This window comes from Strix uralensis, chromosome 6 (genome assembly GCF_047716275.1).
Source record: "Strix uralensis isolate ZFMK-TIS-50842 chromosome 6, bStrUra1, whole genome shotgun sequence".
Classification (NCBI taxonomy): Eukaryota; Metazoa; Chordata; class Aves; order Strigiformes; family Strigidae; genus Strix; species Strix uralensis.
In genome coordinates this window covers 32,218,457-32,242,571 of record NC_133977.1, presented here as the reverse complement: position 1 = coordinate 32,242,571, position 24,115 = coordinate 32,218,457, and the positions used below count along the sequence as shown (strand labels likewise).

Genomic DNA, 24,115 nt, shown 5'->3' with positions numbered 1-24,115 from the left:
CAACCTGAGACTGCGGACACTTGGATTTTATTTCTGAATTGAGTTCTCTTGTCCTTAAACAAGTTACTTGTGCCTCCAAATTGCTCTGGAAAGACACAGCTATGGGTGCTGCGGTTTACCTCATTATATTTGGGCAGTTAGGAAATCCCCCTATAAAATATTGTAGAGACTTTATTATCCCAGTATCCTAGGTGCCACGGACTTAACCACCACCACATAACTATAAACATGTGAGTAATTCTGGGTTTACGCAGACTGCCTGCATGTTTAAAGTTAAACATGTGCATGAGTCATTGCAGGATCTGGAGCTAAGGTGGTAAGGCAGAAAAACAAAACGAACCCATGCAAAGGAAGTATATAGTCATAACAGCTGCAGTTTCACTAGATGTACCAAGTTAGTGAAGATATTTAAATGTCATTGAAAATGAACATTTTATAAGGCACAGAGAGTTCTGGGTGTTTCCTGGCTCTCTGGTCGCCGGTGTGCATGCAGCCCCACTGACCTCCATGGGAATCCTGCTTGCCCAGAGCAGGCAGCAGGATTGAGGTCTGTGAACTGATGGCTGCTGAAGTGAAATGCAAGAGGTTTTTCTAAATCCCATTAAATCTGTCAGTACTTCAGTGGCACTAGGCATACCCTCCTGCCTCTGTTCTGAAATACATTCAGCTTTGCTTCTGCTTTTCCTCTAGAGAGCCCAGTGTCAGCTCAATCAAATCTGAGTTCACCACAGAATGCGAGTCTTAAGCTTTGCAGTTGACTTTTGTCTGCCTGTTTTTCCTGTCATCTTCTCCTGATGTTTGTTTGTTTCTTTCAGATGAAGCTACTAAACTTGTACATAAAGAGGGCCCAGACCACCAACAGCAACAGCAGTTCCTCTTCAGATGTTTCAACGCACAGTTAATGGAGATATGTGGACATATGTGTAGACTTAGAAGCAATCAGTGGTGCCTCTCAGAGACCTTTCTGCTACTCTTCACTGGCGCGCTCCATCAGCTCAAGGAGGCCATGCAGATATTTATTGCAATCAGTATTTTAGTCCCTTAAAAGCTTTTATGTAGAATCTTACTGGTATTGAATGTAAAGGAAGCAAGGTCTGTGTTGCAGTCTTCATTAAAAGTGAACAACAGAAAGCCATACTGAAACATATTTGTATAGCCTGCTGAAATCTCAGAAATATGTTTAGGTTAGCGTTCCAAAACTGAGTCCAAGAACCTGGACACACGTAAAGGTCAAACAAATCTTGTTGGTTTAGTTCATACCCGGTTTTGGTTTCTGTGTGCTAGTTACCTGCTCTCTCCCCACAGCCGTTCTGGCTAGGTTCTCCTCTTCTTACAAGTCTTGTGGTTCTGTTTTGTACTCCCTGTTGCCGCTTGCCTAATGTGCAGGGCTCTCCAGGGGAGATCTTTGCAGATGTGGCTGTGATTCCAGCCTCACATGCTTTAATACTGAGAGATCTCAAGTGAGTAATGAAAAAGTAGGTTCTTTTTAAACATCTGAGTTTTTGTACATAGCTCTTCTGACAGACCTCTGATGGGCTGATTTCTCTGTAACTGCTCTCCAGCCAGCTGTGCTGTGTAAGCCAGCTGGGCTCTTGGTCTTTTCATTGACTGTGTAAATATTTCTCCCCTCCCAACCCATTCGGCTCTTTCAGCTCTTTCGTATGCTCAGAAGACTCTCCAGGTTACTTGTTAGGCCCCAAAGAGAACCTGAGACCCAATTCTGGGACTGATGCCTGCGAATGGGACACTGGAGTTAGGTGGGTGAGTGTTGGATTAGGCTCTGAGTGTGTCCCTGGGTGGGCAGTGGGACCTGGCAGGGCTGAATCTCATTGCTGCCTTGTGAGGCTGTAGCTGCATTTTTCTTGAAGTCTGTAGCATCAAAGGGCTGATCTGCTGCTCTGAGCTGACCCACTGGTGTTGGGTGGTGAATGGCTTTGTCCCCGCAACTCCTTTGTGCTTTGGGCAAAATGTTCATCCCAGAGGACAGAAAGGGCATCTGAACAGAAAGGCCCCATGGAAGCACCTGCTGAGCCAGCTGGGACAGTGCTGGTTGCCTGCCACAAGCTCCCCTCCCGTGCCTGAAGAGCCTGCAGTGCTGTTAGCAGCCTTCAGAAACCTCCTTCCTCCTGGCCAGCCCCGCGCACAGCCCTGCTGGGTGCTCTGCGTTTTGGAGGGGTGCGGAGGGCCCTCGCTCGGCACTGCTGTCAGCAGGGTGCTCTGCGTGACGGAGCAGCGGGGAGAATCCCTTTGCAGCCTGATGAGACAGACCAAGTCAGAGCCAAACCAGCAGCAAATACTCCATGGCACCACCCTTTCCCAAAGGGAGACCCTTCTGTTTGCAAAGGGTGAGCTCCCCCTGCCTCTCCCTGTAACCAGGGGAAGCAGGAGGATGCTAGTGCTGTGTTTGGCTCTGGGCTGGATCCTGGATGACAGGCGAGCCCCCCGCAAACCTGCAGTGGATCAGAACTGGGGTTTTGTCCCCAGTGCCAGTGGTGCAAGAGGATGGTGGACCTGCAGCTGCAGTGATGGATGTGTGCTCCCTGGCTGCCCTCAGTGCCTCGACTTCTCTCCAGCCCCCTCCATTTCCCCTTTGGGGAGCTGAAGGGACACCTTGGTAGTGTACTGAGAATGTGAGAGTTTCCAGTACCGAAGCAGGGGAGTGCAGTGGGGAGGGTAAAGCCCAGTTGTCCTCCCTTTCCATCAGTTCCTCTCCGTGTGTCTCAGCCCCAGCCCTGAGGAGCTCTGCTGGGAGGTGGTGCTTGGTGCCAGCTCCCCTCCCAACCCCCAGCTCAGGAGGGATTGGGGCTGGTGGGAACTATGCGGGATTGGGCTCCCTACTGATGTGGGAGCAGAGGAAGTGACCTGCTCCTGAGTTCATCAGGATGTGTCCAGGCTTCTACTGCCTGCAGGGCGCTAGTTCCCTCATCTTTCCCAGTGAGTAATGCTGTGGCAGGAGAAATCATGCGATCCTGGTGGGTGGGATTCCCCCAGGGCCGTTCTGCAGGCTCAGAAAAGCCATCCTCTGTAGTGGGAGGATTGGCTGCTCTATGGTTGGTGTCTCCCTTTCTGTGGACCATTTCTTTTCAACATCTTTCAGTATGCTTGTTAGAATATTCTTTTTTAATTTTTTGAATGATTCAAATTATTTTAGTTTAACACAAATTTATTTTCCCTTTTGAGGAAATATTCAGCTGACTTGTTGGCAGCAGTTAGCTGTCTTGTTTGAATTTTTAGTAGTGGGTTTGGGTTTTTGTTGGGGTTTTTTTGGGTTTGTTTTTTTTTTAATTCATCCTCTAACTGCTTAGTATTTATGTCTCTCTTTCTCCCTATCTCAGTTTAGCATCATCTGTTCCAGTTCTGGGGTTCAGAAGGTCAGCCTAGCTGACCAGATGGCGATTAGTCCCTCCCAGCTGTGATGGAGCTTGGTCCATCACCGTTTGCTGTTTGTTTGGTTTTGGGGTTTTTTTTGAATGGCACACTGTAGCAAATCTCCAGGAATTGAATTCCTTCTCAAATGTTTTTATATATTTTATACAATCCTGTTAGTATGCACTGAGAGTGAACGCACTGTAACGTCCCTGAACTGACCCTGGCGCGTGCGCTGACACTACAGTAGGAGTTAACAGCTCGTCCTTGGAAAGACACGTGCAACCTGCTGCGACTCCAGCGACGAGCCTGTGTTTTCCGGTAATATTGGCACACTTGGGGCTGCAAATGGTAGAACCAGGCCTTACTTTCTGAATCCGATTCAGTTCTGTTTGTCAACAGATGCTCATTAACGTGCTACTTAATTTTGTTATGTGAGTCAGTCGAGGACTGTTCATCCTTTGAGTACTCTAGAAGTATGTTATACCTGTATACAGTAGAGAGCATTCTGCTTAGGTATTTATAAATCATTGCGTATAATGTACATAGTAAGGTTATTTAGTATGTTGAACATGACCTGATTTATATTTTTTTTGTGTTTCCTTTGAAGTACTCAAAGGGCTAGCTCTGAATGTCACCTCTCTGATCTCCAGTGTTCTGACTTCAGCAAGCTGTACAATCATTTTGTTTTCCTTTCAGCAAGCATAAAGGTCTCTCTGGCTACAAATCACAGTGTCCACGCACGCTTGCGGAGAAAGATCTGCATGCCGGCAGTGCCTCACCACACCGGTGAAGCTTGTGTTCACATTCTCCCAGCAGTAGCCACCTACTGCAGCTGCCTTTTTTTTTTTTCTTGCTGCCCATTATGCAGGGCTTAAATTTTTCGTACCTTTAAAAAAAAAAAAGAAAAAAAAGAAAAAAAAGTGTATTTTCTTTGCCCACCATGCTTTAAAAGTCTGAATGGGAGAAAACTCTCAGCAGACAGCAGCTCCTGGCTGCAAGGTTGCCGAAATCTCAGATGTGGATGTTTTTTCTGCCATTGGCTGCACCAGTGCTCCGTGGGCATGGGCAAATACCGGATCCATCCGCCCCACAGGTCTACGTACTGTAGTTCTCATGTAGTGCAGAAATATCGAGGCATGTGGCTTTCTTAAGGTACACTATGTGTGCTTGCCTGGATTACAATACAATACGAGACTGTCTTTTTTATTGCTTATTACTAGCTTACCAATAACCTGTATAAGTAATGTAACTCGCATCTTTGTCATCAAAACCTTTTCTCCCCACCCCTTTATTTATCAAGCATAATATTACATATTAAGGGACAGAAAAATAGACCTTTGTAGTATACAGCAGGACGTTGCTAACAATGTTTTAAATGGGAAGTAAAAACTGCTCTGAAAAAAGCCAGCCATGAGAAATTACTTTGTTGGCACCGTGTTCATGCGCATGTATTTTTTCTATTTTTTCCGCTTTTGTCATGTTACATCCATATCTGTATTTATATCTTATTTGTTTCACTTTTGAGTGTATCATGGCAATTGTACAGACGTTTTTTGTTAACATTTACGTGATAGAATTTGCTAAAAAAAAAAAATTAAAATAAAACCTTTTGAGTTTGCCCTAGAATAAGTGGAAGTTTGGTCCCTTTTTGGGGGAGAAATGTTAAAGTAGATTTATTATCCAACACAGCTCCTCAGTCCAGCAGCTTTTGCTTGTAAAGAATTTGCTCTTATTCCTGCCCTGGCTGCTGTGTTTTCATGTATTAGTTAGAGAGTGTGTGGTGGGCTGGCTGTTTCCTACAGGCACCAGTCTGTGAGTGGAAGTGGGGCCAGCGGGCAGCTGATCTTTTGGGTGTTGGTCTTTTGCTGTCAGCTTTTAAAAGCTTTTGGGAAGTCATGATTTTAGGGGATTCTTGCGACGTTCCGAACTGGAGAGCCATATGGTGTTTGAAAGCTGATGGTCTTGTGCAAAGTCACATAACTCAAGGAGCAAGGGCTTTAAAAGATGCCTGTGTTGTGAGGCTCTTAAGAGAATTGCAGAGGTTTTAAAAGACGTGGCAGTACAAATTTGGGTGATGACGTGTTTGAGGAGGTGAAGGGGTACTGGGTCTCTGTGCCTGGTACCAAAACACAAAGAACTTAAATTTGAAGTGGCTGGGGAGCCTGAGCGCTCAGGCGCTTCTGTGTTACCCTGGGGGAAAAAATAGCTCATCACAACTGGAAAACCTGTAGTGAAGCTGTGTTCTACACTAGGGAAACAGATCCCCTTAAGGTATGACTTTTACCTTGACGCTGTTTCTTTAGCATCAAGATAAAAGGTGCTCAAATACCTTGTGGGTGCAAGGGAGTCAGGAGGGCTTGGGAGGTTCAGATTTCCTGTGGGAGACTTTTGCTGTGGATATTTGCAGACAGAGGAGTACATGGAGAGTGTTATGGTGCGTAAGCACCAGCATTCAGGACATGGTGGTTCTGGCCATGCCGGATAAGGCACTGCTAGTTAAACTATCCTCCCTCTCTCCTCCTGCAAAAGGATTATTTTATCTGCCCTTCTTACTCTGCAGCTAGTTACTGAGCTAGACCAAGTTTGACAGGTTTTTTGGGAAGTTTCAGACAAATGATAGTTTTATTTAGCTGCAGACCCTTTGCAGCATCAGCAGCCCTCACTGGTGTCTCCTCTGCCCTGGTGCTCCCGACTGCCAACAAGCACTGCCCGTGCCAGCCCAGAGATGCTCCTGCATCGGGGTTCAGGGGCCCAGCTGGGAGTGAGGAGCAGTGATTGCTTTCCCTGCTGCAGATGGACCATCTCACCCCTATGGTGGCAGGGTCTTTTTTGACTCTGTGTCAGAGCAGTATGAGGGAAGGTTCACCCTTGCCCAGTGACCTTCTTCCCAGAGCATTTCCCACGTGTGTTTTCCCAAGCGGTGCCAGGTACATGTGGTTATAAGAAAGGGAAGAGTGCTCTGTTCATTCTCTATCTCGTCTGTGCCTTGTAAAACTCCAGATGCTGGCCTGAATTAGCCTTACAGCCCTGAGGGGTTTGCAAAAGCTCTGAAGTCCGAGGCATTACAAATGTGGTATTAGACAACTGGAGCTGGGGAGCTGGGTTTCACTGACACGTGCTTAAAACACTCACTCCTTGCAAAACCCTTTGAGGGGGCCGAGGAGAGGGACATCCCGCAGATGCAGAGATAGGTCATTCTGGCAGTTTGTGCAAGACTCATGTAGAGGGCTGTCTGCGTGGCCGGAGGTCTCCTTTCCCTCCAGAGCACCAGGCAACAAGGGTTGGACCAGAGAAGGCTGGACGTTCACCTACTCCATCTCCAGAGAGCACCTCTCCGTACCCTGTGACTGGGTTTTGCCAAACGCTCACGCTGTTGCTCAGGTTATAAGGAAGAAGGCCAAGATGGAGGTGCAGCTGCTGGCTCATCACCAACCAGTGCCAGATTGCACAGAGCTCCTCTCGGAGAAGTTGTCTTCTCCCAACAATGGCTCATGCCTCCAGGTACTCAATGCCCAGGTCTGACCTTCTGCTGATCTCCTTGGAAAATACACAGGCCTTGGTGCCAAGACTTGCACTTTTGGGGGTGCCAGCACTGGCCGCACCTCTTTGCTGCAGGAACAGCACGGCAGAAGGCAACAGTTTTGCAGGATGCAACCACAGCAAGTGAAAAGCTCGACAGGAGCATCCCAGAGCAGTTACTCCAAATGAAATACAGGAGCTGAAGAAAATAATCCTCTCAGTCTCCTGGCTCCTTCTGGATTTTGGCATGTCCTTTAGGGCTGAGACTGCAGTGCGTTGACAAGGGGGTTTTGTTTATTGAACCACCTCAAAGTATCTGTCCCTTGTAGCTCCTTTGTCACGAAGTCCCCTGTTGTCCTAAACTACAGGATTGCTTCACAGATGGAGAATGAGGAATGGCTGTAATTGCTGGCTTAGAGGGTTTTGCTGGGCTCTCCCCTACGGTGGAGGACCAGAGTTGCTGCCAGCAATTAAAGGTAGTTAGCAGATTACTGGCTAGCATGAAGGGCTTGCTCTAAGCACTTGCAGCCCATTCTCAATTCATTTCTCTGTCCTGGAGGGTCTGAACTGCTGCTGATTTCTTTGCAGCCCAACACTTTGCAATCCCCCTCAAATTATTTTGCGTCACCTTCCCTCCCACCAAGGGAGGTACTGAGGAGCAGCTCAGTGCATATCAGCAGAGTTGCACTCCTGGACCAGGTGCCTTATCTTAATTTGCTCCAGTTAAAGAATAAGATGTCTTGGCTTAAAACCCCTGAGAAAGTGCAGCTCAGCTGATCAGCGGTAACTTGTTAAATTAAATAATCCCACTGCTTCTGATTGTGCAACCCAATTGCTTGCTTGTGCAACCCTCATTTACCCTCCCCAAGCAAATACTGCACACCCCTCTCTTCCTTTTACCAACCCAACACATTTTTCCTGCTTTGCCTTTTCATACACCCATGAAGTATGGAAAGGGCCCTCCCCGGTGAGTGCGCCCCAGCCCCGACGGGAGCCTGCTGTGGGGAGGCTCAGCACAGAAATGCATGTAATACTGACCTCGGGGAGGAGAGGACAGACCATAAATCTGTGGCAGACCGTTCCCTGCTGTGATGGGGAAAAAAAGTCCTGCAAGGCTTTTGGAAAGCTGCTGGGGCAACAAGGGCATGAAGTCAACGTGAGCATCAGGCAGGGATGGAGGAGGTCTCTTGCCAGCAGACACAGGGTGTGTTTGTTTAGGTCCAGAGAACAACCATCACTTGTTGTGATCCCCAGTCATGGATCCATTCGTGGGTAATATGGGGTTATAGCTAATATGTGCATGTAAAATGGGTCGGAGAAGGTTGTTTCAGTAGCAGGGTCAGTATCTGAGTGCCCGCACTGGCGGGGCAGTGTTCATGTGTGGGTAGGAGGATGATTACACCATTGCAGCTGCTTGTGTTCCCCTGGACCACTGCAGCTGTAGCACAGGAGATGCTTACATGTTTCAGGTTCTCCCTGGGGATCTGACTGCAGCCAAAGGCTCCGGAAATATTGGCCTGTTAAACCCAAGGCCCTTACACAACATTACTCTGCTCTCCATGCTCTTTGTCATAACTTGGCAGGTACTGAAACAGGCCAAGCAAAGCCATTGCTTTCCAAAAAAAAGGTTATTTATATCCAAACTCAAGTGCCAGCTCATTAACCAGGAGCCAGCGAGTGTCCTTGCTGCTTGGCCCAGGGGCCAGTGGAAATGGGTGCTTGTCCCATGGGGCGGGGATGATGCTCATGGGGCTTCGATGGACTGAGGGACCTGTGTGCGAGGCCAGAGGGCTCGGCAGGAAACAGTCTCTTGGCCACAATGAAAAGGCAAGAGCTTGCTTGGGAACAGCCGAGCGGGCAGCGGAGGGGAAAGTGAAGGCAGTGTAAACCAGACCAAGCTAACACGGGGCTGGGGGGATTACAGGGTGTTGGAGAAGCTGCTCACAAACACATCGGGGACAAAGCAGCCCTCCAGAGCTGAGGGGTAATGAGTAATTAATAAGGAGAGGGATGAAATTCATAATGACTCAAAAATGGCTGAGATAATGAACTGCTTCTCTTTAAATCCACCTTTAACAAGAAAGCTAAGGGAAAGGATTTAGATCAATTAAGAAGTAAAGAAAAGAAATCTTGTAAAAATAGCTATTGACACAAGCAAGTGAGAGAACAGCTGGAAAGTCTCTCTGTGGCAGAGGCAGCAAATGGCTGAGGCCTATGGCTGAGGGGGTTTGGGAGGGGAAGGTTTGGTTCTTAAATGATGGAGAATTGCAATGAAACCTGCCTGGACCCAGCCTCATGTCTGTGCAGCTGTCCTGGTGTAGGAAGTAGGAGTGATCCCAGAGCAGCCAGCCCCATGGAGCCGCTCAGCCTCTGGAGATGCAGGAGGTGAAATGGAGTGAAAAATACCCCCTGCTGTCTTTGTGCTGGTGTGGCGCAGGAGCTGCATTGCTGGTGACGTGGGACAGCATGTGTGTGTCCAGCACACAGCAGCTTCTGGCTCAGCAGTCTCCAGTATGGGCAGCGGTTGCTCTCCAGGTACCAAACCCCAAGTCTCAGCTAAGCAGTTATGACACCTTTTTTTTACAGAATCACAGAATGGTTTGGGTCAGAAGGAGTGATTACAGATCATCTAGTCCATTCCCCCTGCTGCAGGCAGGGATATCTTTCACTAGTTCAGGTTGCTCAAAGCCCCAACCAACCTGGTCTTGAACACTTCCAGTGATGGGACATCCACAACCCTTCTGGGCAACCTGTTCTGTGCCTGTCCACTCTCATTGTAAAAAATTTCTTTCTTATGTCCAGTGTAATTCTACCCTCTTTCAGTGTTGCAGCCCCTTCTCTCCTCCTGCAGATACACTGAAGTCTAACATAGCGTGGCAGAGCTAAGCACCTCTTTTATTCTGTTTAGAGTGCCCCAAGGGCTAACACTGGGGTTTGGTTTTTTTCATAATGAAGCTCACCCTCCCCAGACGTGTCGCTGCTTGCCACCACTTTTGGTGAAATCCAGACCCGGGAAAGCAGGAGGCTGAGCTAAGTGGCAATACCCAATTTCTGTATTTAACGACTGTATGTGAATTTGGCAGGGAGCTGGTGATCTCATCTCACTGTCCTCTTGCTGATGAGCTCTGGGGTGACCATGGCAGGGAGCAGCAGTGGGTAGGGGCCACAGTCTACTTCTGTGGGATGGAGCAGCCCTCTGGGACCATCAGCATCCACTCCTGGGAAATGGGTATGTAATGGCCCTTAAAGCGACAGCCCCTATTACCTTCAACCTTGCCAAAGCTCAGGGGTCACAAAAGAGGATGGAAATATTGGAATTGCCCCTAAAACCTGTTCATTACCTCTCTGTTAGAAGAAATACTTTTGGCCCACTCTGGCTGCCATGCAGCAGGACACCAGGATATTCTCTTCCTTGTCCTGGTGACCCAACTTTTTTACACCTGTAACCCCATCTTCCCCCCATCATCCTTGCTGAGGAATAGCCCCTGTAAGGTCCATCATGCCTGGACCTGCCTCCTGCCCCCTCTGTGGGTGCCCCGGTGCAGGGTCTCTCCCACTTCTGTGCTGAAATGCTCCCTCACAGCACAGACTGGGGCTGGCTCAGCATCTCTGGGCAGGTTGGTGCTCGGGGCTGAAAGGGTTAAATGGATGGCCCTATCACAGGGGCAATTTCTCACTGCCAGTCTATAAATAGGAGCTGGGTTTCTAATCTGCTTGCTACTCATTTCCACTCCCTGCTAGTTTTTTCCTGCTTTTTCCTGCAAGGAGGTACCTGCAGCTGCGACAGTCTGCAGCCCCGCAGACACTGCTGGGAGAGTCCTGCCCGGTAGGACTCACCAGCTGTCAGTCCTCCTGAACCCATCCTAGTTGAAAAAAGAAAAAAAGAAAGAAAAACAAAGAGGGGAGAGAAACAAATCCTCCCCTGGCAGGGGCTCCATGACCCTGGTCTGTGCTGTGAGTCCTGAGCTCAGATTTACTCCCTGCCTTGCTCCTCCAGAGCTGTGCCAGAGCCATCCCCTGTTTTGGGACACGTGAAACCCCAGTCCAAGTGCTGCGAGCTGATGTTGAGGACCTGGCTCTGCTCCCTGCGTACAAACTCCCCAGCCGGCGGCTGGAGAGGGAGCAGGGAGTGAGGACTGTGAGCATTTTTGGGCTCCCAGCAAGTGTCCTATCTGCTGGCTCTCCCCATGCCTGCATCCCCTGCCCTATCTCCTCCATCTCTCCAACAGCACTAACAATTCCATCCCTGCTGAGCGACAGTCAGGCCATAAATCCTTGTGAAGGGTGTGAGGACCTGCTGGAAGAAGGCATTAGGGGTTTGCAGAGAAGGGCTGTGAAGAAAGGCCAGCTTCACGCTGGGACGGGGAAGATGTGGGCAGGTTGGAGGGTGGCCAGAGATCAGCGAGGACACGATGATCCCCAGCAAGGTCAACCTAGGTTGGATAACGGGCGACAGAAGGGGCCGAGGGAGATATGAGAGCAACCCTCAAATGTGCAAAAGGTGAATGTGGAGAGGGGGGATAATCTCTTGTCTGTGGATGGGGCAAGAAGTCTTGGGCTTAGCAAGAAAAATTTAGATCAGAAGAACTTAATAGTTGGAGTAACAAAGTTGACTTGTTTCCAGGCCTAATTTTGACAAACTGATGATTTGATCAAGCATGCGAGGGGGAAAGTAACTCTTAAAGAGTGAATGAGCCAGTGGGCAAATCCTTCTGTTGTCTTGACCTGATGCATGTCTGTTCACTTAACCTGAAAACTCAGCTTGGATGAACTCTTCTGTGGATGGCCAAGGAATAGACCTGAGAGTAACTGGCCAAAAAGTGGGGCGGTTCATTGCATTGCTCCCTCTGAGCATGGTGCCCATGCAGCCAGCTCAGGTGCATGTCCCAGGGACCTTTCCCTGTGTGCCCGCCTCGAATTCACTGCTGTCAACAGACGCTTTCCAAGGCTGCTGACTCACCGAAATGGAAATGTTCTGCCAAAAACCGTTGAGTTTGATAAAATTGCTAATGGGATCCTGCTGGCTTCCCTGACAGCTTGGCTCCGTGCCCTGCATTTGGAGTAGCTGCTGGGAGGGAGGTTGGTCTTCACAGCAGAAGAAGCGTGATGCTTGGGGCTCCCAGGGCAATGGCTTCTCTGAGGCTCTGGATGGGCTGTGCCAAGCTGGGGCACCCTGGTGGCATCTGCAGCCCCGTGTCCCCCAGCACCTCACCTTGCAGCTGCCCTAGTGCTTGTTGTGCCATGAGTTGTCTTCCAGGGAACATGTCTTGTTTCAGACACTGAAGTAACCTTTTTCCTCAAAATCTTGACCTTTTTTTTTTTTAGGAGTGAAAATTCAGCCTCCTGGCCAGCTTCAGCTCTGCCTTGCAGGACTGGCCTGAGCAAAGGACGCTGTGCTGGACACAGTTAAATAGGATATCCTGGAGTGCAGGTCCTCTTGCCCTGGGAAGACAGGGAGCACCTACCCAGAGTGACAGTGGCAGTGATTTAGTCCCTGTCTTGCAACAGGCTGGGTCTTCTGGCCAACAATAAAAAATAAATGGAGGTAGTTATCTGCCTTGTAGAGCTAACACAGGTAAGCAGAAAGCCCCAGTTGCTTTTGCATCCCACTGACCCTGGAGAAACAGCACCAGCCCAGCCTGCACTGTGCTCAGCTGAGCCCTCACAGGTGCCCCAGAGCTGGGGCTGCAGGTTTCGCCACCCTCTTCCTCACTCAGCTGTGCCCTCTCAGCCCTATCATGGGTGCTCCTGGTGAGCCTTTGCTCAGCCCCAGTGAAAAAAAACTAATTAGGCATCTAATTTCTCAGTGCTGCCTACAACATCCCTGTGAAAACATCAAGCCAGGCTCCTGGACTCTTCTGCACGGCACAGTGCCTGGTGCTCTCTAACTAGCTGGACCAGGTGTCTTGTTGCAGCACAGAGGACCCACAAAATCAGTTTCTTCATCTGTGCTTGCCTGAGCTGTTGTACCCTCAGCTCCGTGGTGCAGACCAGCTTCTCCATGAGGCAACAGCAATGTGGCCCCTGAGGGTCCCAGCCCCCCAGCCCCACCCCAGCGCCTGCCCTTGGCACTCCAAACCCCTTCTGAAAGCAGCAGTTCCTCCTTTCTCTGGAGTTATTTTATGCATGTTAACAAGTGAAAAAATATTCTCATTTATTATTGAATGTGAACAATACAGAGCAACCCCTCCCCAAAATGCTGTGTGTGAGTGACAGGCTGCCCTGCTTGGAGGACGTGGACTTCCCAATGTATAACTGCAAAGATATCCGGTTCTCTCCTTCATGCACGTTTTAGCCTTGCAGCTGGCTATTCCTATTGACATATAAACTGCAAAAGCCATGTCCGTGCTTCCTTTGCATGTCCAGCTGATTTGCTGTGGTCAGCAAGCATCTGTCTGCTCCTGCAGGCTTGGAGGGAAGCGTCACCCCACGGTTGGGGTGGCAGGAGCTGCGGTGAAGGGTTGTCTGAGGCTTCAGGCTGTGCTTGCTGGTGACACTGTGCCATGGAGCAGGCTTTTTGATCACAGCTGGACCCAGGGCAGTGCCTGACTCTGCCACTGCTGAGGTTTTGGCATTCTCCAAAACTCCTTCCGACATCTTCAGCATCTGCTGCATTGGGTTCTCCTTCACTCTGGGAGCACCTCTCCACTCAGGTGGGTGCTGCTGCTGCTGCAACAAGTTCAGGCTGCCAGCCTCTGCTCCCAGCTTTAGCTGTGCTGACGTGCATCCCTGGCCATCACCATGCAGCCTGGGTGAGTATCAGTTTCACAGTTTAGGGACATTTGCAAGACTTTTGCTGTTGTTCACCAGTTCCTACCACTTCTTGTTGCAGCTCCCTGGTTTTTACCTGGCCGCAGATGGTCCCCACTAAAGGACCATGGTGGGATCTGTCTCTGGAAGTTTAATGCACCTTGAAAAGTCTCTGTAGGTTTTCCTTTCCACCAAGCTTCTTCACTGTGCTGGTGAGCCAAAGCTGCTCCTGTCAGCTGGGGGCTGAGAGCCAGGAGGTGGTATCCTTCCCTTCCTGCTGCTAGAGGAGCCTGGGTCCTTCTTGCTAATCCTGGGTGTTCAGCAATAGTGACAGATCCAGGATTTCCTCTCGGACAAACCTGTGCTAGTGGGAGGTGGGGACAGGACAGCCCTTTTCCTTCAGAGTCAGCGGCTGAAATCCAGCCCATGCCAGGGGTGAGACAATGCTCGGAGCAAGTGGGAGTGCTGGAAAGGGATCCCTGGAAGGGATCGCAGCTCAATCCCTGATAGCTCTGCAACCAGGGGAGAGTGCTTTGGCTCTCCAGGCAATCCTCTGAGAGGGGTCAGGGTCACTGCAGTGAAGGGATGGAAACTTCACAGCAATAGGTTTAGAAAAGCAAAATCCCCATGAGTCGCTTGGCTCTCACCGGGCAGCCTGGGAGCCAGATTCCCCTCCTGCTTGCTTTGGGACATTGCTGGAGATCGGAGCACTCCCTTGAGAGTGTTGCTGCTGGGATGTGGGAATGTCCTCTCAGGAGCATTTTGCCCTGCAATCATTACCGGTGTGTGGCTTCTCACTCCATTTCCTTTGGCATTTGGCAATCTCCATGTTTTGGGTGAGCGCGAAACATTAACTTAGATTTGTACTTAATAACTCGGCAGTGTGTTTGGACCCCAGTGCACAGAGAGGGGACTCACTCAACCGACTTCCCCTGGCACTGTCCAAGGTTTATGGATGCCAAAGCAAGAGAGTTTCACTGAGTGCGCACCTGTGCTCACTGAGCACACACTTGTGCTTGGCTGAAGGCATATCCAGGTATCCACCAAGTGTTGTTTTCATCCACCAAAAATCTTTGATTTCCTTAATTAACATAACCAGGAGAACCTTGCTGATTTGAAAGCAGAGTGAAAAACCTTCTCAGCAGAAATCAAAGCCCTGGAGGAAACCGGAATGTACAGGAATGGCATTAACAACTAATCCCCTCTAATCCAAGATGACATCCTTATCACATGAGGGCATAAAATGTAATTAGACTTATATAGTGCTATCTCCAGAGCATTAAGTAAATATTAACCAATCCATCTTCCCAGTGCTCCTGTGGGGACAGCCCCATTACCCTGGCTGTGCAGGTGGGGAAACTGAGGCACAGGATGGTGGGCTAGCAAAGTGCCTTTCTGGAGATGGCCATGCAAACCTTGCATCCAAAAAACCAAAATTAGCAAAGCATTTATGACCACTGGGAGGTCTTTTGGGGAGATGGAGCACGTCTTCCTTCAAGGCCCCTGTTATCAAGGGGATGGTGAGTCACGGCTGTTTCCCTGCATTTTCAGGATCCCTCCACAGCAGAGAGATAAAACACATGTCCAGACATGGGCTTCCTCTGTTGTTAAAACACGTTTAAATGATATCCAACCATACCTTCAGCTATGTTTGTATTAGGGTTTGTTTTCTAACCTCGTTTATGCCCCAGGTTTGCCTCATCTCACAGATGCTGCAGAAAGGACCTTTGCTGAGGGGAGATTTCCTGGCCTCCCCTCGGCTCTCCAAGGTTAATTGACCCTGAGATGGGTAGTGCAACTGATGGTCCCTACCTGCATGAAGCAATGATGCTGCCCTTAGGACTAAAGCCAACGTGCAGACCTTAACAGCCTGAACTGAGGTCTCCATCGTCCCTCAGCACTGAGGGTACCTGGAGATTGGCAGGGAACTCTGCCTCAGACACTGCCTTCATGATGCCTTTCACCAGGCCATGGTGGTTTTTATTTAAGAAAATATAGGACCTGATCCACTTTGAGCAGTAGGGTCATTAGCAGCAGTGGGGGACACGGTCTTCCTACCAATGTTGGTTAGTGTCTGGTGCCCTTGACCAAGAGCTGCTTTTGATGGAGGAAGACACTTACATAACAGCCACTGAATTTCTCAAGGCCTTGGCATAAGATTATATTTCTTGGGCTGGCAATGCCCTCTGCTTTAAAAATGGTTGGATGCACTTGAGTGTGAAGTATAAATACCTGGGCTCTATCAGTCTCTAAAATCAAAGACACCCAGCAAAAAGCTACTGGCATTTGAGGGACAGAAATTTTAACAGGCTCCTCTTTGGTGGGGACATGGCAGTGTCGCTCCCTTGATTGGAGGCCATTGCCCTTGAAGATCTGTCCATACAGTTATCAGAAGGCCTGGGAAGAGCTGCACAGTGCAAGCTGAGGAGGGACAGTCGCAGTGTCCCCTGGGTGCTCCCTGGCTCCAGGCCACCTCTGCCCACTGTGAGCTGCTCCAGCACCCTGCAGGAACCGGTCAGTGAATCTTTTGTTTTATTTTCCCCTAGGACATTGGGAGTGAATGAAACAAAGCAGTGAAGGTTAAGATTCATGGGTTTGTTTACTTTATTAATAAAGTTCCAGATTTTCTGGAATAGAAAAGAAGACGCCTTCTGCAGAAAGCTTCAGCAAACTTTTCCAGGCACAGGGAGGGAAGGAACGCAATCAAGGTAGACAGATGTTGAAGTGATTCATGGAAAGCTGTTTTGTCACTGGTCTCTTTGGAGTTGAGACAATGTTATATCCTCAGTGGTAGTCATACCTCACTGGGCTGAGGGCAGGATCTGTCCCCAGCCCTCCTTTTGCTTCTTCCTTCCTTGCACCCCCCACTGCACTGGCACCACCAGTTGCATGGCCACACTGGGACTCAGATCCAGGAACTAATGTGACTGAGAAGCAAACTGAGGACCAGAAAAACCCCATTTTTTTTCTCATGGAGAAAGAGCTGTTCCCAGAGGGAGCTGCTCACCTTCCAGCGCTGCTGGTGCGGGCAAAGGGAGAGGTGTGGCATGTCCTGCGGTGGGGGGATGGAGGTGCAGGGAGAGGCAGTGCTGCTACCTGGGCAGGACTATATCACCCCAGGACCCACTGTGGAAGACCTCAGTTGCTGAGAAGTCAGTGCCACAGCAGGTTTCTGCCTGCTGAGGAGCTGCTGCTAACTCTGTGTCTAGGATGGCTGCTAAAACCTTATGCTTAAGAGGTTCCCTGATGGTTGTGAGGCAGTTAAAACCCACAAATGCCCAAACAGTGGCACACTACAGAGTAGGGAGCAATTTTTGCCCTTTTAGGTAGCTCACCTGACACTGCTTTTCTAGCTTTATAATGATGCCAGTGAACTGCTATAATATGTGTGACTTGGTCTTCTAAAAGCCATTGAAAATGTTCCCTTTCCTTGCCCCAGGGGCCCTGGCTCCAGAGTCACTGGGTTTCCTCTCTCTGCTTCTGGAGCTCAGGCTGCCCAGATTAAATTGTGTATTGAAAAATTCCATAACAGCTTCCAACCTCAATGAATAGTCAAGTCGACTGGAAGGCTCTTGCATTATCTAGTTCAGTGGTTTTCAACTTTTCTTTTTTTTTTTTTTTTTTTTTGTTGATTTCCAGTAGAGATAGGAATCCCCAAAAAATCATATCTACAGCCAGCTGGCCAGCTTGGTGCAATCACTTTTCACAGACCTCTTAGGAGCAACCTGGGCCCTTGCAGGGTCTGGGTCACTGGCTGAAGTCTGCTGTAGTTTGACCTCCCATCTAGGAGAAGCCATAGAATTACATCTGCAATTGCTGGCATCTAAATCACCATAGGTGACCTGCAGAACACCTTTGGTCACATTTATCCACGCAAAGCTATGCTGAGCTGGAGCTGGCAACAATACACCTTCAGGCTGGATCAGGCAAACAAGGGATGGCCTACAGCAAAGGACAATTTACACCCAGGCTGAAACAAAGCCTCAGACCATCAAAGGGGTGATAGAAGGAGCATGAAGGTTGAGACTGGAGCCTTGAGGCACTCAGGGAGGAAAGGGCAGAGGAAAGGGCAGTCAGTCAGACCTGATGACCCACAGAGGTAGGGTGGGACGACAGAGAGACAAAAGTTGCTGTCAGCTCCAGGGTTCAAAAGCACATCCCGAAATGATGTCTCTAGGAAATTTTCTACTCTGCTCATTCTGAACTTGTAAATAGAACAATGTCAGTTACTGATTTAAGACTGTTGCAATCAAAAGAAGGATCCAGGCAGTAAGGGAGTGAGTTAACTCCAACTTTGCATAAACAGTACATGCCTTGCTAACTACTATACCTCTGAAGAGGAGCTAAAAGATTAGTAAAAGGGGAATGTCCTGCCCCAGAAGCCAGAGGCTGGATGATTGCCCGAGAAGCATGAAGTCAGCAAAAATTGGCAGTACCTGGGGAAAAGATAAAGACAGCTGGGGATGGGGGGAGACACTGTGACCGACTCAATTTAAGACCAAGAAGATGTGCCCCCTCTCACCCTTTGAGTTTGTGCAGAAGAATTAAAAGACACTGTAACTTTAAATTGAGACAAGGCATGTTGTTAACCAGTGAGGGACAAAGTGATAAGAAACTAACCAATGGTCATTATGGTAAATGCATATTCATGTAGTCTGAAGTGTGTAAATACATTGAAGTTCTTTTGTGTGGTGTGCTGGCTTTGTGGAATTACCACCTAGCACCCCACTCTGCGCAGATATGGAATAAACAAATACCTCTGTTCTGTGTGTATATTGGCATATTGCACACCAGGTAAACCACCCCACTTGAGGGACAACAGAAGCAGTGAGAGGTCACCAGGCATGGAAGGAGCCAGGGTGAGGACTGTGGAGCTGTGCCGCTAGTGCTGTGTTACTGTGAGGGATCCCCAGCAGACCTTGGACACACATGTCTTGGTGCCTGGATGACGGACAGACCTTTTTTTTCTGGTTGTGAGTATGTGGGTACAAAGGTGTGAGTGACAGTAGGTTTGTTTTTAAAATAATATCCCCTTCTCCTCCTCCAAAGTCTCATCTTGAGACTTGCTCTGCCATCATTAACCACCAGATCAGCATTTCATGTGATCTCCTTGGCAGATTGCCCCCTGTGAGTGAGGCTGATGCTCTCTGTTCCTACCTATGTCCTGTGCTACTGCTTGGTTGTATTAAACCACACATTTTTTTAAATTTTTTTTTTGCCTCTGAGCTAGGAGATTTGGCATCTCTCACATATCTTCCTAAGTATGTGTCACTTGGGCAATCTTTGTTCTCTATAGTTAATCAGATTTTAGATTTTTCTAAGTGCTACTAGAGAGCTGTGGTGGTAAAATTATTAATATTTAAGATTGAAAGGTCTGGCTAAGAAGTTACCTTTACTAAAAGCACATTTCTTTCGACTAAAAGGTGACAGTCTGTGATTGTTCCCAACTCCTGGCTGCTGAGTTGGGATAACACAACTCTGATGAGCTCCACCAAGAGCCATCTCCCCATATTGTCATGTTATCTGGGCAGTTAGCAAGCTACTTAGGGAGTCATCCCTCCCCTTCCATAAATATTGTCACAATATGGGTTTTCTTCTGGAATTCCCCATGGATTCCAAGTCATGCTGAAGACTGGCACTAATGGTACAGACCATTCTTCAATACAGTTTATGCTTGGATTTGCTGAATTAAAACTGGGTAATTTTACTCACTGCAAAAGTTAGAAAAGTCCAAAGAAGAAGCCTGCAGGCAGAAGAACTCAAGAAAAGTTTCTTTATGTATTTGAAGAAAAAAAAGCACAGGTGGTGTGTATAATGACAAAATAAAAATGCTAGGCACTCCAAATAAATGGAGACTATTGAAAAGCGGCAATGAAGATTAGATATGAATCTGACTGCTTGACACTACCAAGTAGATTATGTCACTTTGGTTTATTCTATTTATTCATAATAAAAATAACGGTGCTGTCTCATGTAATAATCTTGGTGATTGCTACTGCTCACACCATGAGCACTGCTGGACGGGGTCAGCTTCCCGCTCAGTGTTACTGCCTCCCTTCTGTTTGTGTTACGAAAAGTCCCTTCCCAAGAGATGTTTATAAACTATGATCAAGTTTCTTAACCTTGTTTTGATAAATGGAAGCAGATGTTTGGCAGGATTCATCTGATTCATCTCCAGTGTTTATAGAAAGTGGGATCTCACTGGCACTGGCCAGGGAGTCTAGGACACTGTGCATCCTATCCTAAACAGATGTTTACATTAGGTCAATAAGAAAGGCAAACCTATACTTTGTAAACACATAAAACTACAACAGTATGTGATGTGTATTTTTCACATCTTTAATCCATCTAGAACAACCTGTCTTCAAGACTGTAAATTTCTTTTACAATGGGCAACTTGAACCTATAGCACATAACTCGATTTAACTATTCAGTGGTAATACAGTTGTTTAGCTGATGCCCTATAAACAGACACATCAGGAGCCTCTTATTCTGTTCCCTGGTCAGGGCGGCCTGGAACAAGTCCACCTGGTATTTCATTGTCAGAGGAATCCTTGTCCTGGGATGAACCAGCAAAATTGTTTTACGGACAGAGTAATGTTCCATTTATGTGAATATATGCAGAGGTTAGGTAGTAATTTTGTGTCATCCTAGCTCTAGAGATGGGAGTAAAGAGGGTTGTAAAGAAGATGGTTTGTGTGTTAGACTTTTTAATCTCAGTTAATTGATTGCCAATTTATCTGAGGCGGTTAATAGGTTTGGAGAAGCTGATGGGATGTTTGTCTCAGGACATAATTATTTCTGTCTTTCCTTCCTCATGCTGAAACTAAATGTTGGTTAATTGGCACTGATTGATTAAAGTAGAACAAAGCAAAATGTCCTCTGAAAGTCTGAGGCTTGTCTTTACTACAAAATATGGGAGTGCTTCTAGCCTGAGACAAAATCCTACTGAAGACAATGGTTTCTGCTCAGTCCAGTGAGCTTTGACTGTACTTTCAGTGTCTGTTGTCTCTATCTAGTCCGACAGCTGTTCTGCAATCAGACCTAAAGGAGACAAGAAGTAGGTAGGTTTTGCCAAGATATAGCTAGCGGTACTGAACACTGTGCATTTGAACTGCCATGGACCTTGCCTAACTACATCGTGGGAAAAGTTAAGGCAATGGTCCCCGGGAGGGTTTTGCAGTGAGGTTAGTATTTCACTATGAAAACAAACTGACAAGCCTTGGTCTGGGGGTGAGGACGTAGCAGCTCTGTGCTTTGGTCACTTGAATTGCCTTATCTGAGGATATTCATTACGGTTCGTGCCCTCAGATCGCCATCCCATCCCGCTCCAGGAAGTCTGTATGAATGCCACAGGGGTACCTTAGCAGTCAGGTGGTTTGTGCATTAAAGAGATTTGAAACTGGTACTGATTTGTCTTAAAAAATTTGAAAACACCAGTATCTTAAACCCTTGCAGCTGTCCTGGGTCATGTGGGAATAAACTAAAAGTGCCCAATTTCTATTGATCTCACTCAGGTTATTGTAAAGACAAATCGATGTACTCCACTGCTGCTGTGGAAAGATAAAGGGTCTGATCCTTCTCCCACCTACATGGCTGTCACATTTGTGTAACTCCACTAATTTCTGTCAAACAATTCTTCAGTTTATCCCTGTATGCATAAGAAGAAAACAAAGTTGCACGCTTCAGTATCTCATATCCCACCTTGAAAGAGATGGCCTCTTCCTGGTCTGCTAAGGAGAACCAGACTATATAGACTGGGACTCATGACCCTGGGATTTATTCACAGATCTGTCACTGTCTAGGTGATGGGAAGTCAGTTTGCCCTTTAGTTTTGTCACCTGTAAGGTAAGACTACATGCTTGTTACTTAATGGTGACCGGGTATTTGCACGTGTAGGGTGCATCCACACCGTGTGCCATTATATGACGTTACTACAAATGTATTAATTTGCCCCACAGGACTTGCAGAGATGAGAGGTGACACCTTCTACAAGCAGGATATCTGGGAAATTTGGGGTGAGAAAGGAATATTGAGGAAATAAATGTAGTCAGTAGAAATGTGTCTCTACTCACCTCACCTCACCTTACCTTGCAGGGGACTTCGGAGGCTTCACTATTAGAATTGCTGCGCAAACACAATAAAAAAGAGTCTTAAACAGGATTTATAAAAATTAAGGGAATAACATGTTATTACAATAATTTTACAAATTACTGCCATTGCAAAATTGCTTTTATGTATGGATATTCCAGTTGGGAATAATTACAATCAGACTGTATTAGCTAATATAAGAAAATCACGCTCCCTTTTCCAGTTTATCTTCTTATTGGGTATGAATTTGTTGTATGAATCATCTAATTAGAGCATTTCTATAAGAAAAACCTTATTTGATGGAAGAGTGCTTTGAAGCAAAGACCAAGTACCATAATAATAATGCTCACTGTTTTATCATATTTTGAGGTTTTTCAAGTCATAGTATTTGTGAAGGACTAGTGGTCTTGTGAGCTGTAAATTGTGATTCTGCTAAGGTACAAAGTGTTCTCTGAGGGACTACTGAAAGGCATTTTTAGCACATGAAGGGTCTTAAAATGTTTTCCTTTCAAGGAATTTAAACTGTCTCTAAAGTGTTTAAGGGGAGATGAAAGGCTCTGTAATGTACTTTTTCATGCTTCGTGCTGTCCTACAACAGATAAATGCCCTGGGGTGGAGCATTTCAGATATTTCTAAATACTCAACTGTGTCTAATTATTATCCTGCAATCATTTCACGTTTGAGGAGTTTACACTGGAGAGGATGCGTCTGCTTGTCACTGTTGCATTGCCAGGTCCAAATTATAATAATGCCTTTCATCCAGAGTTAAAAATAACCACTTTTCAGACGTTTTTGCTTAGAAGTCTCAACGGGGCAGGAGAGCACATGCAGTAGAGCAGCATGTAGACCTTTTATCATGAGACTATTCAGAAGCTGGGAAGCTGTTGACATCCCACGTGTGCTTGGGCATTACCTGTGTGCTGAGACCTGGATGTTACCTTGAGCGGGAATGGGACTGTGAGGCACAGTAAAACCTCTGTCAGGACCATAGTATCCCTTGCAGCTGGATTTCATAGACTTGTTGAAATGTTGGTGGGAAGGGACCTCTGGATGTCTCTGATCTAACCTCCACCCCAGAACAGGGCTGGAGCCTACACTAGTCAACCATGGCTCTGTCTGCTTGACTCTTGAATACCTCCAAGGGTGGAGATGCTGCAGCATGTCTGGTAACCTGTTCCAGTGTTCCAGTCCTCTGCTGAAGTTTCTCCCAGCATTCAGTCTAACCCTCACATCACAGCTTGTGGCCATTGCCTCAATCACTGCTGCTATTGAGAAGGGTTTGGCTCCATCATCTTTTTAACTGCTTTTGTATAGCTAGTGGGCCGCTATTACATCCAGTCTTAACTTCAGCAGCAGCAGCAAGCCTGATGCCCTCAAGCTCTCCTCACAGAAGTGCTCTAGGCCCTCAGGGCAGTTACACCTGCTGGATCCTGCCCAGCTTCTCCACCTCCCTCTTGAATGGGAAGCTCAAACAGGTGCAGTCTCACCTGCACCAGGCAGAAGGGATGATAACTTCCCTTGATCTCCTGCATTATGAGGAATGATTTGCCTCATTTGTGGTGAGAGTGAACTGTTGCCTCCTATTGGTCCTTCTCAGTAGGGCTGCTCTTTAACCAGTTGGTTCCCAGCCTGAACTGGTACTTGGGGTTATTCCAGTTCCGTGCAGTACTTCACAAGTCTCTACTAAACTTCATGAGGTTTCTGGCCTCAAGTTTCTGAAGGTCCTGCTGGATCGAAGCATGGGTGCTTGGCATGCCAACTGCCCCACCTAATTTGGTGTTGTCTGCAAATCTGCAGAGGGTACCTTCTGCCTTTTGTTCAGGCTTTTCAGACTCCCTTTCCATGAGGAGAGAGGCCACAGCCTTGGTCTGTGGGATCTATGGACTAGACATCTTTTGGCACCTCTTCCTGTGCTTTCACACCCCCGCCTCTCTGGCAAAGCTGGTTTAAGCAGTCCCTGCTGCAGCTTGGCCTCTGGCTGCTCCATCCCTCCCTTTCCACTCCCTGGTTGCGCTGACACCAGTGGTTGGGGCAGGGTGGCAAACCAGACTGGTGGGTGGATGTGGGATACATGCAGCCATCACAGATATTTTTGTCCTGGTTACAATTTTTTTGCTGTGAAGCAAAGCTTCCTCAGGCAGCAGAGCTGCGAGCAGAGCTGGTCTGCTTTTGGCCCTGGGTGATGATGTTTCATCTCTGGCCACTGCTCCCCACAAAGCACTGGCCGGTGTTGGTCCCCCTTGCTTTGCTGGCCCAGTGTGTGTGAGGACACGATGTATTTACACCAATCCAGCCAGGACAGCTGAGGCTGCTAGGAGCAGGCAGCACACACGGTGACCTCAGGCAGAGGGACCGTAACTAACCCCCCGAGACGTGTACTGGGCAC

General features: G+C 47.8%; 1 protein-coding gene across 1 annotated transcript in view; it reads left to right on the top strand.

Moving 5' to 3' along the window:
• Positions 1 to 4,998, top strand: part of CLASP1 (cytoplasmic linker associated protein 1) — a 189,121-nt gene extending 184,123 nt beyond the window's left edge. Inside the window, exon 41 of the mRNA XM_074873569.1 lies at positions 816 to 4,998. Within this exon, the coding sequence (XP_074729670.1) occupies positions 816 to 902 (87 nt within the window). The 3' untranslated portion in view covers positions 903 to 4,998. The remainder of the gene's footprint in view (positions 1 to 815) is intronic.
• Positions 4,999 to 24,115: the final 19,117 nt, after the last annotated feature.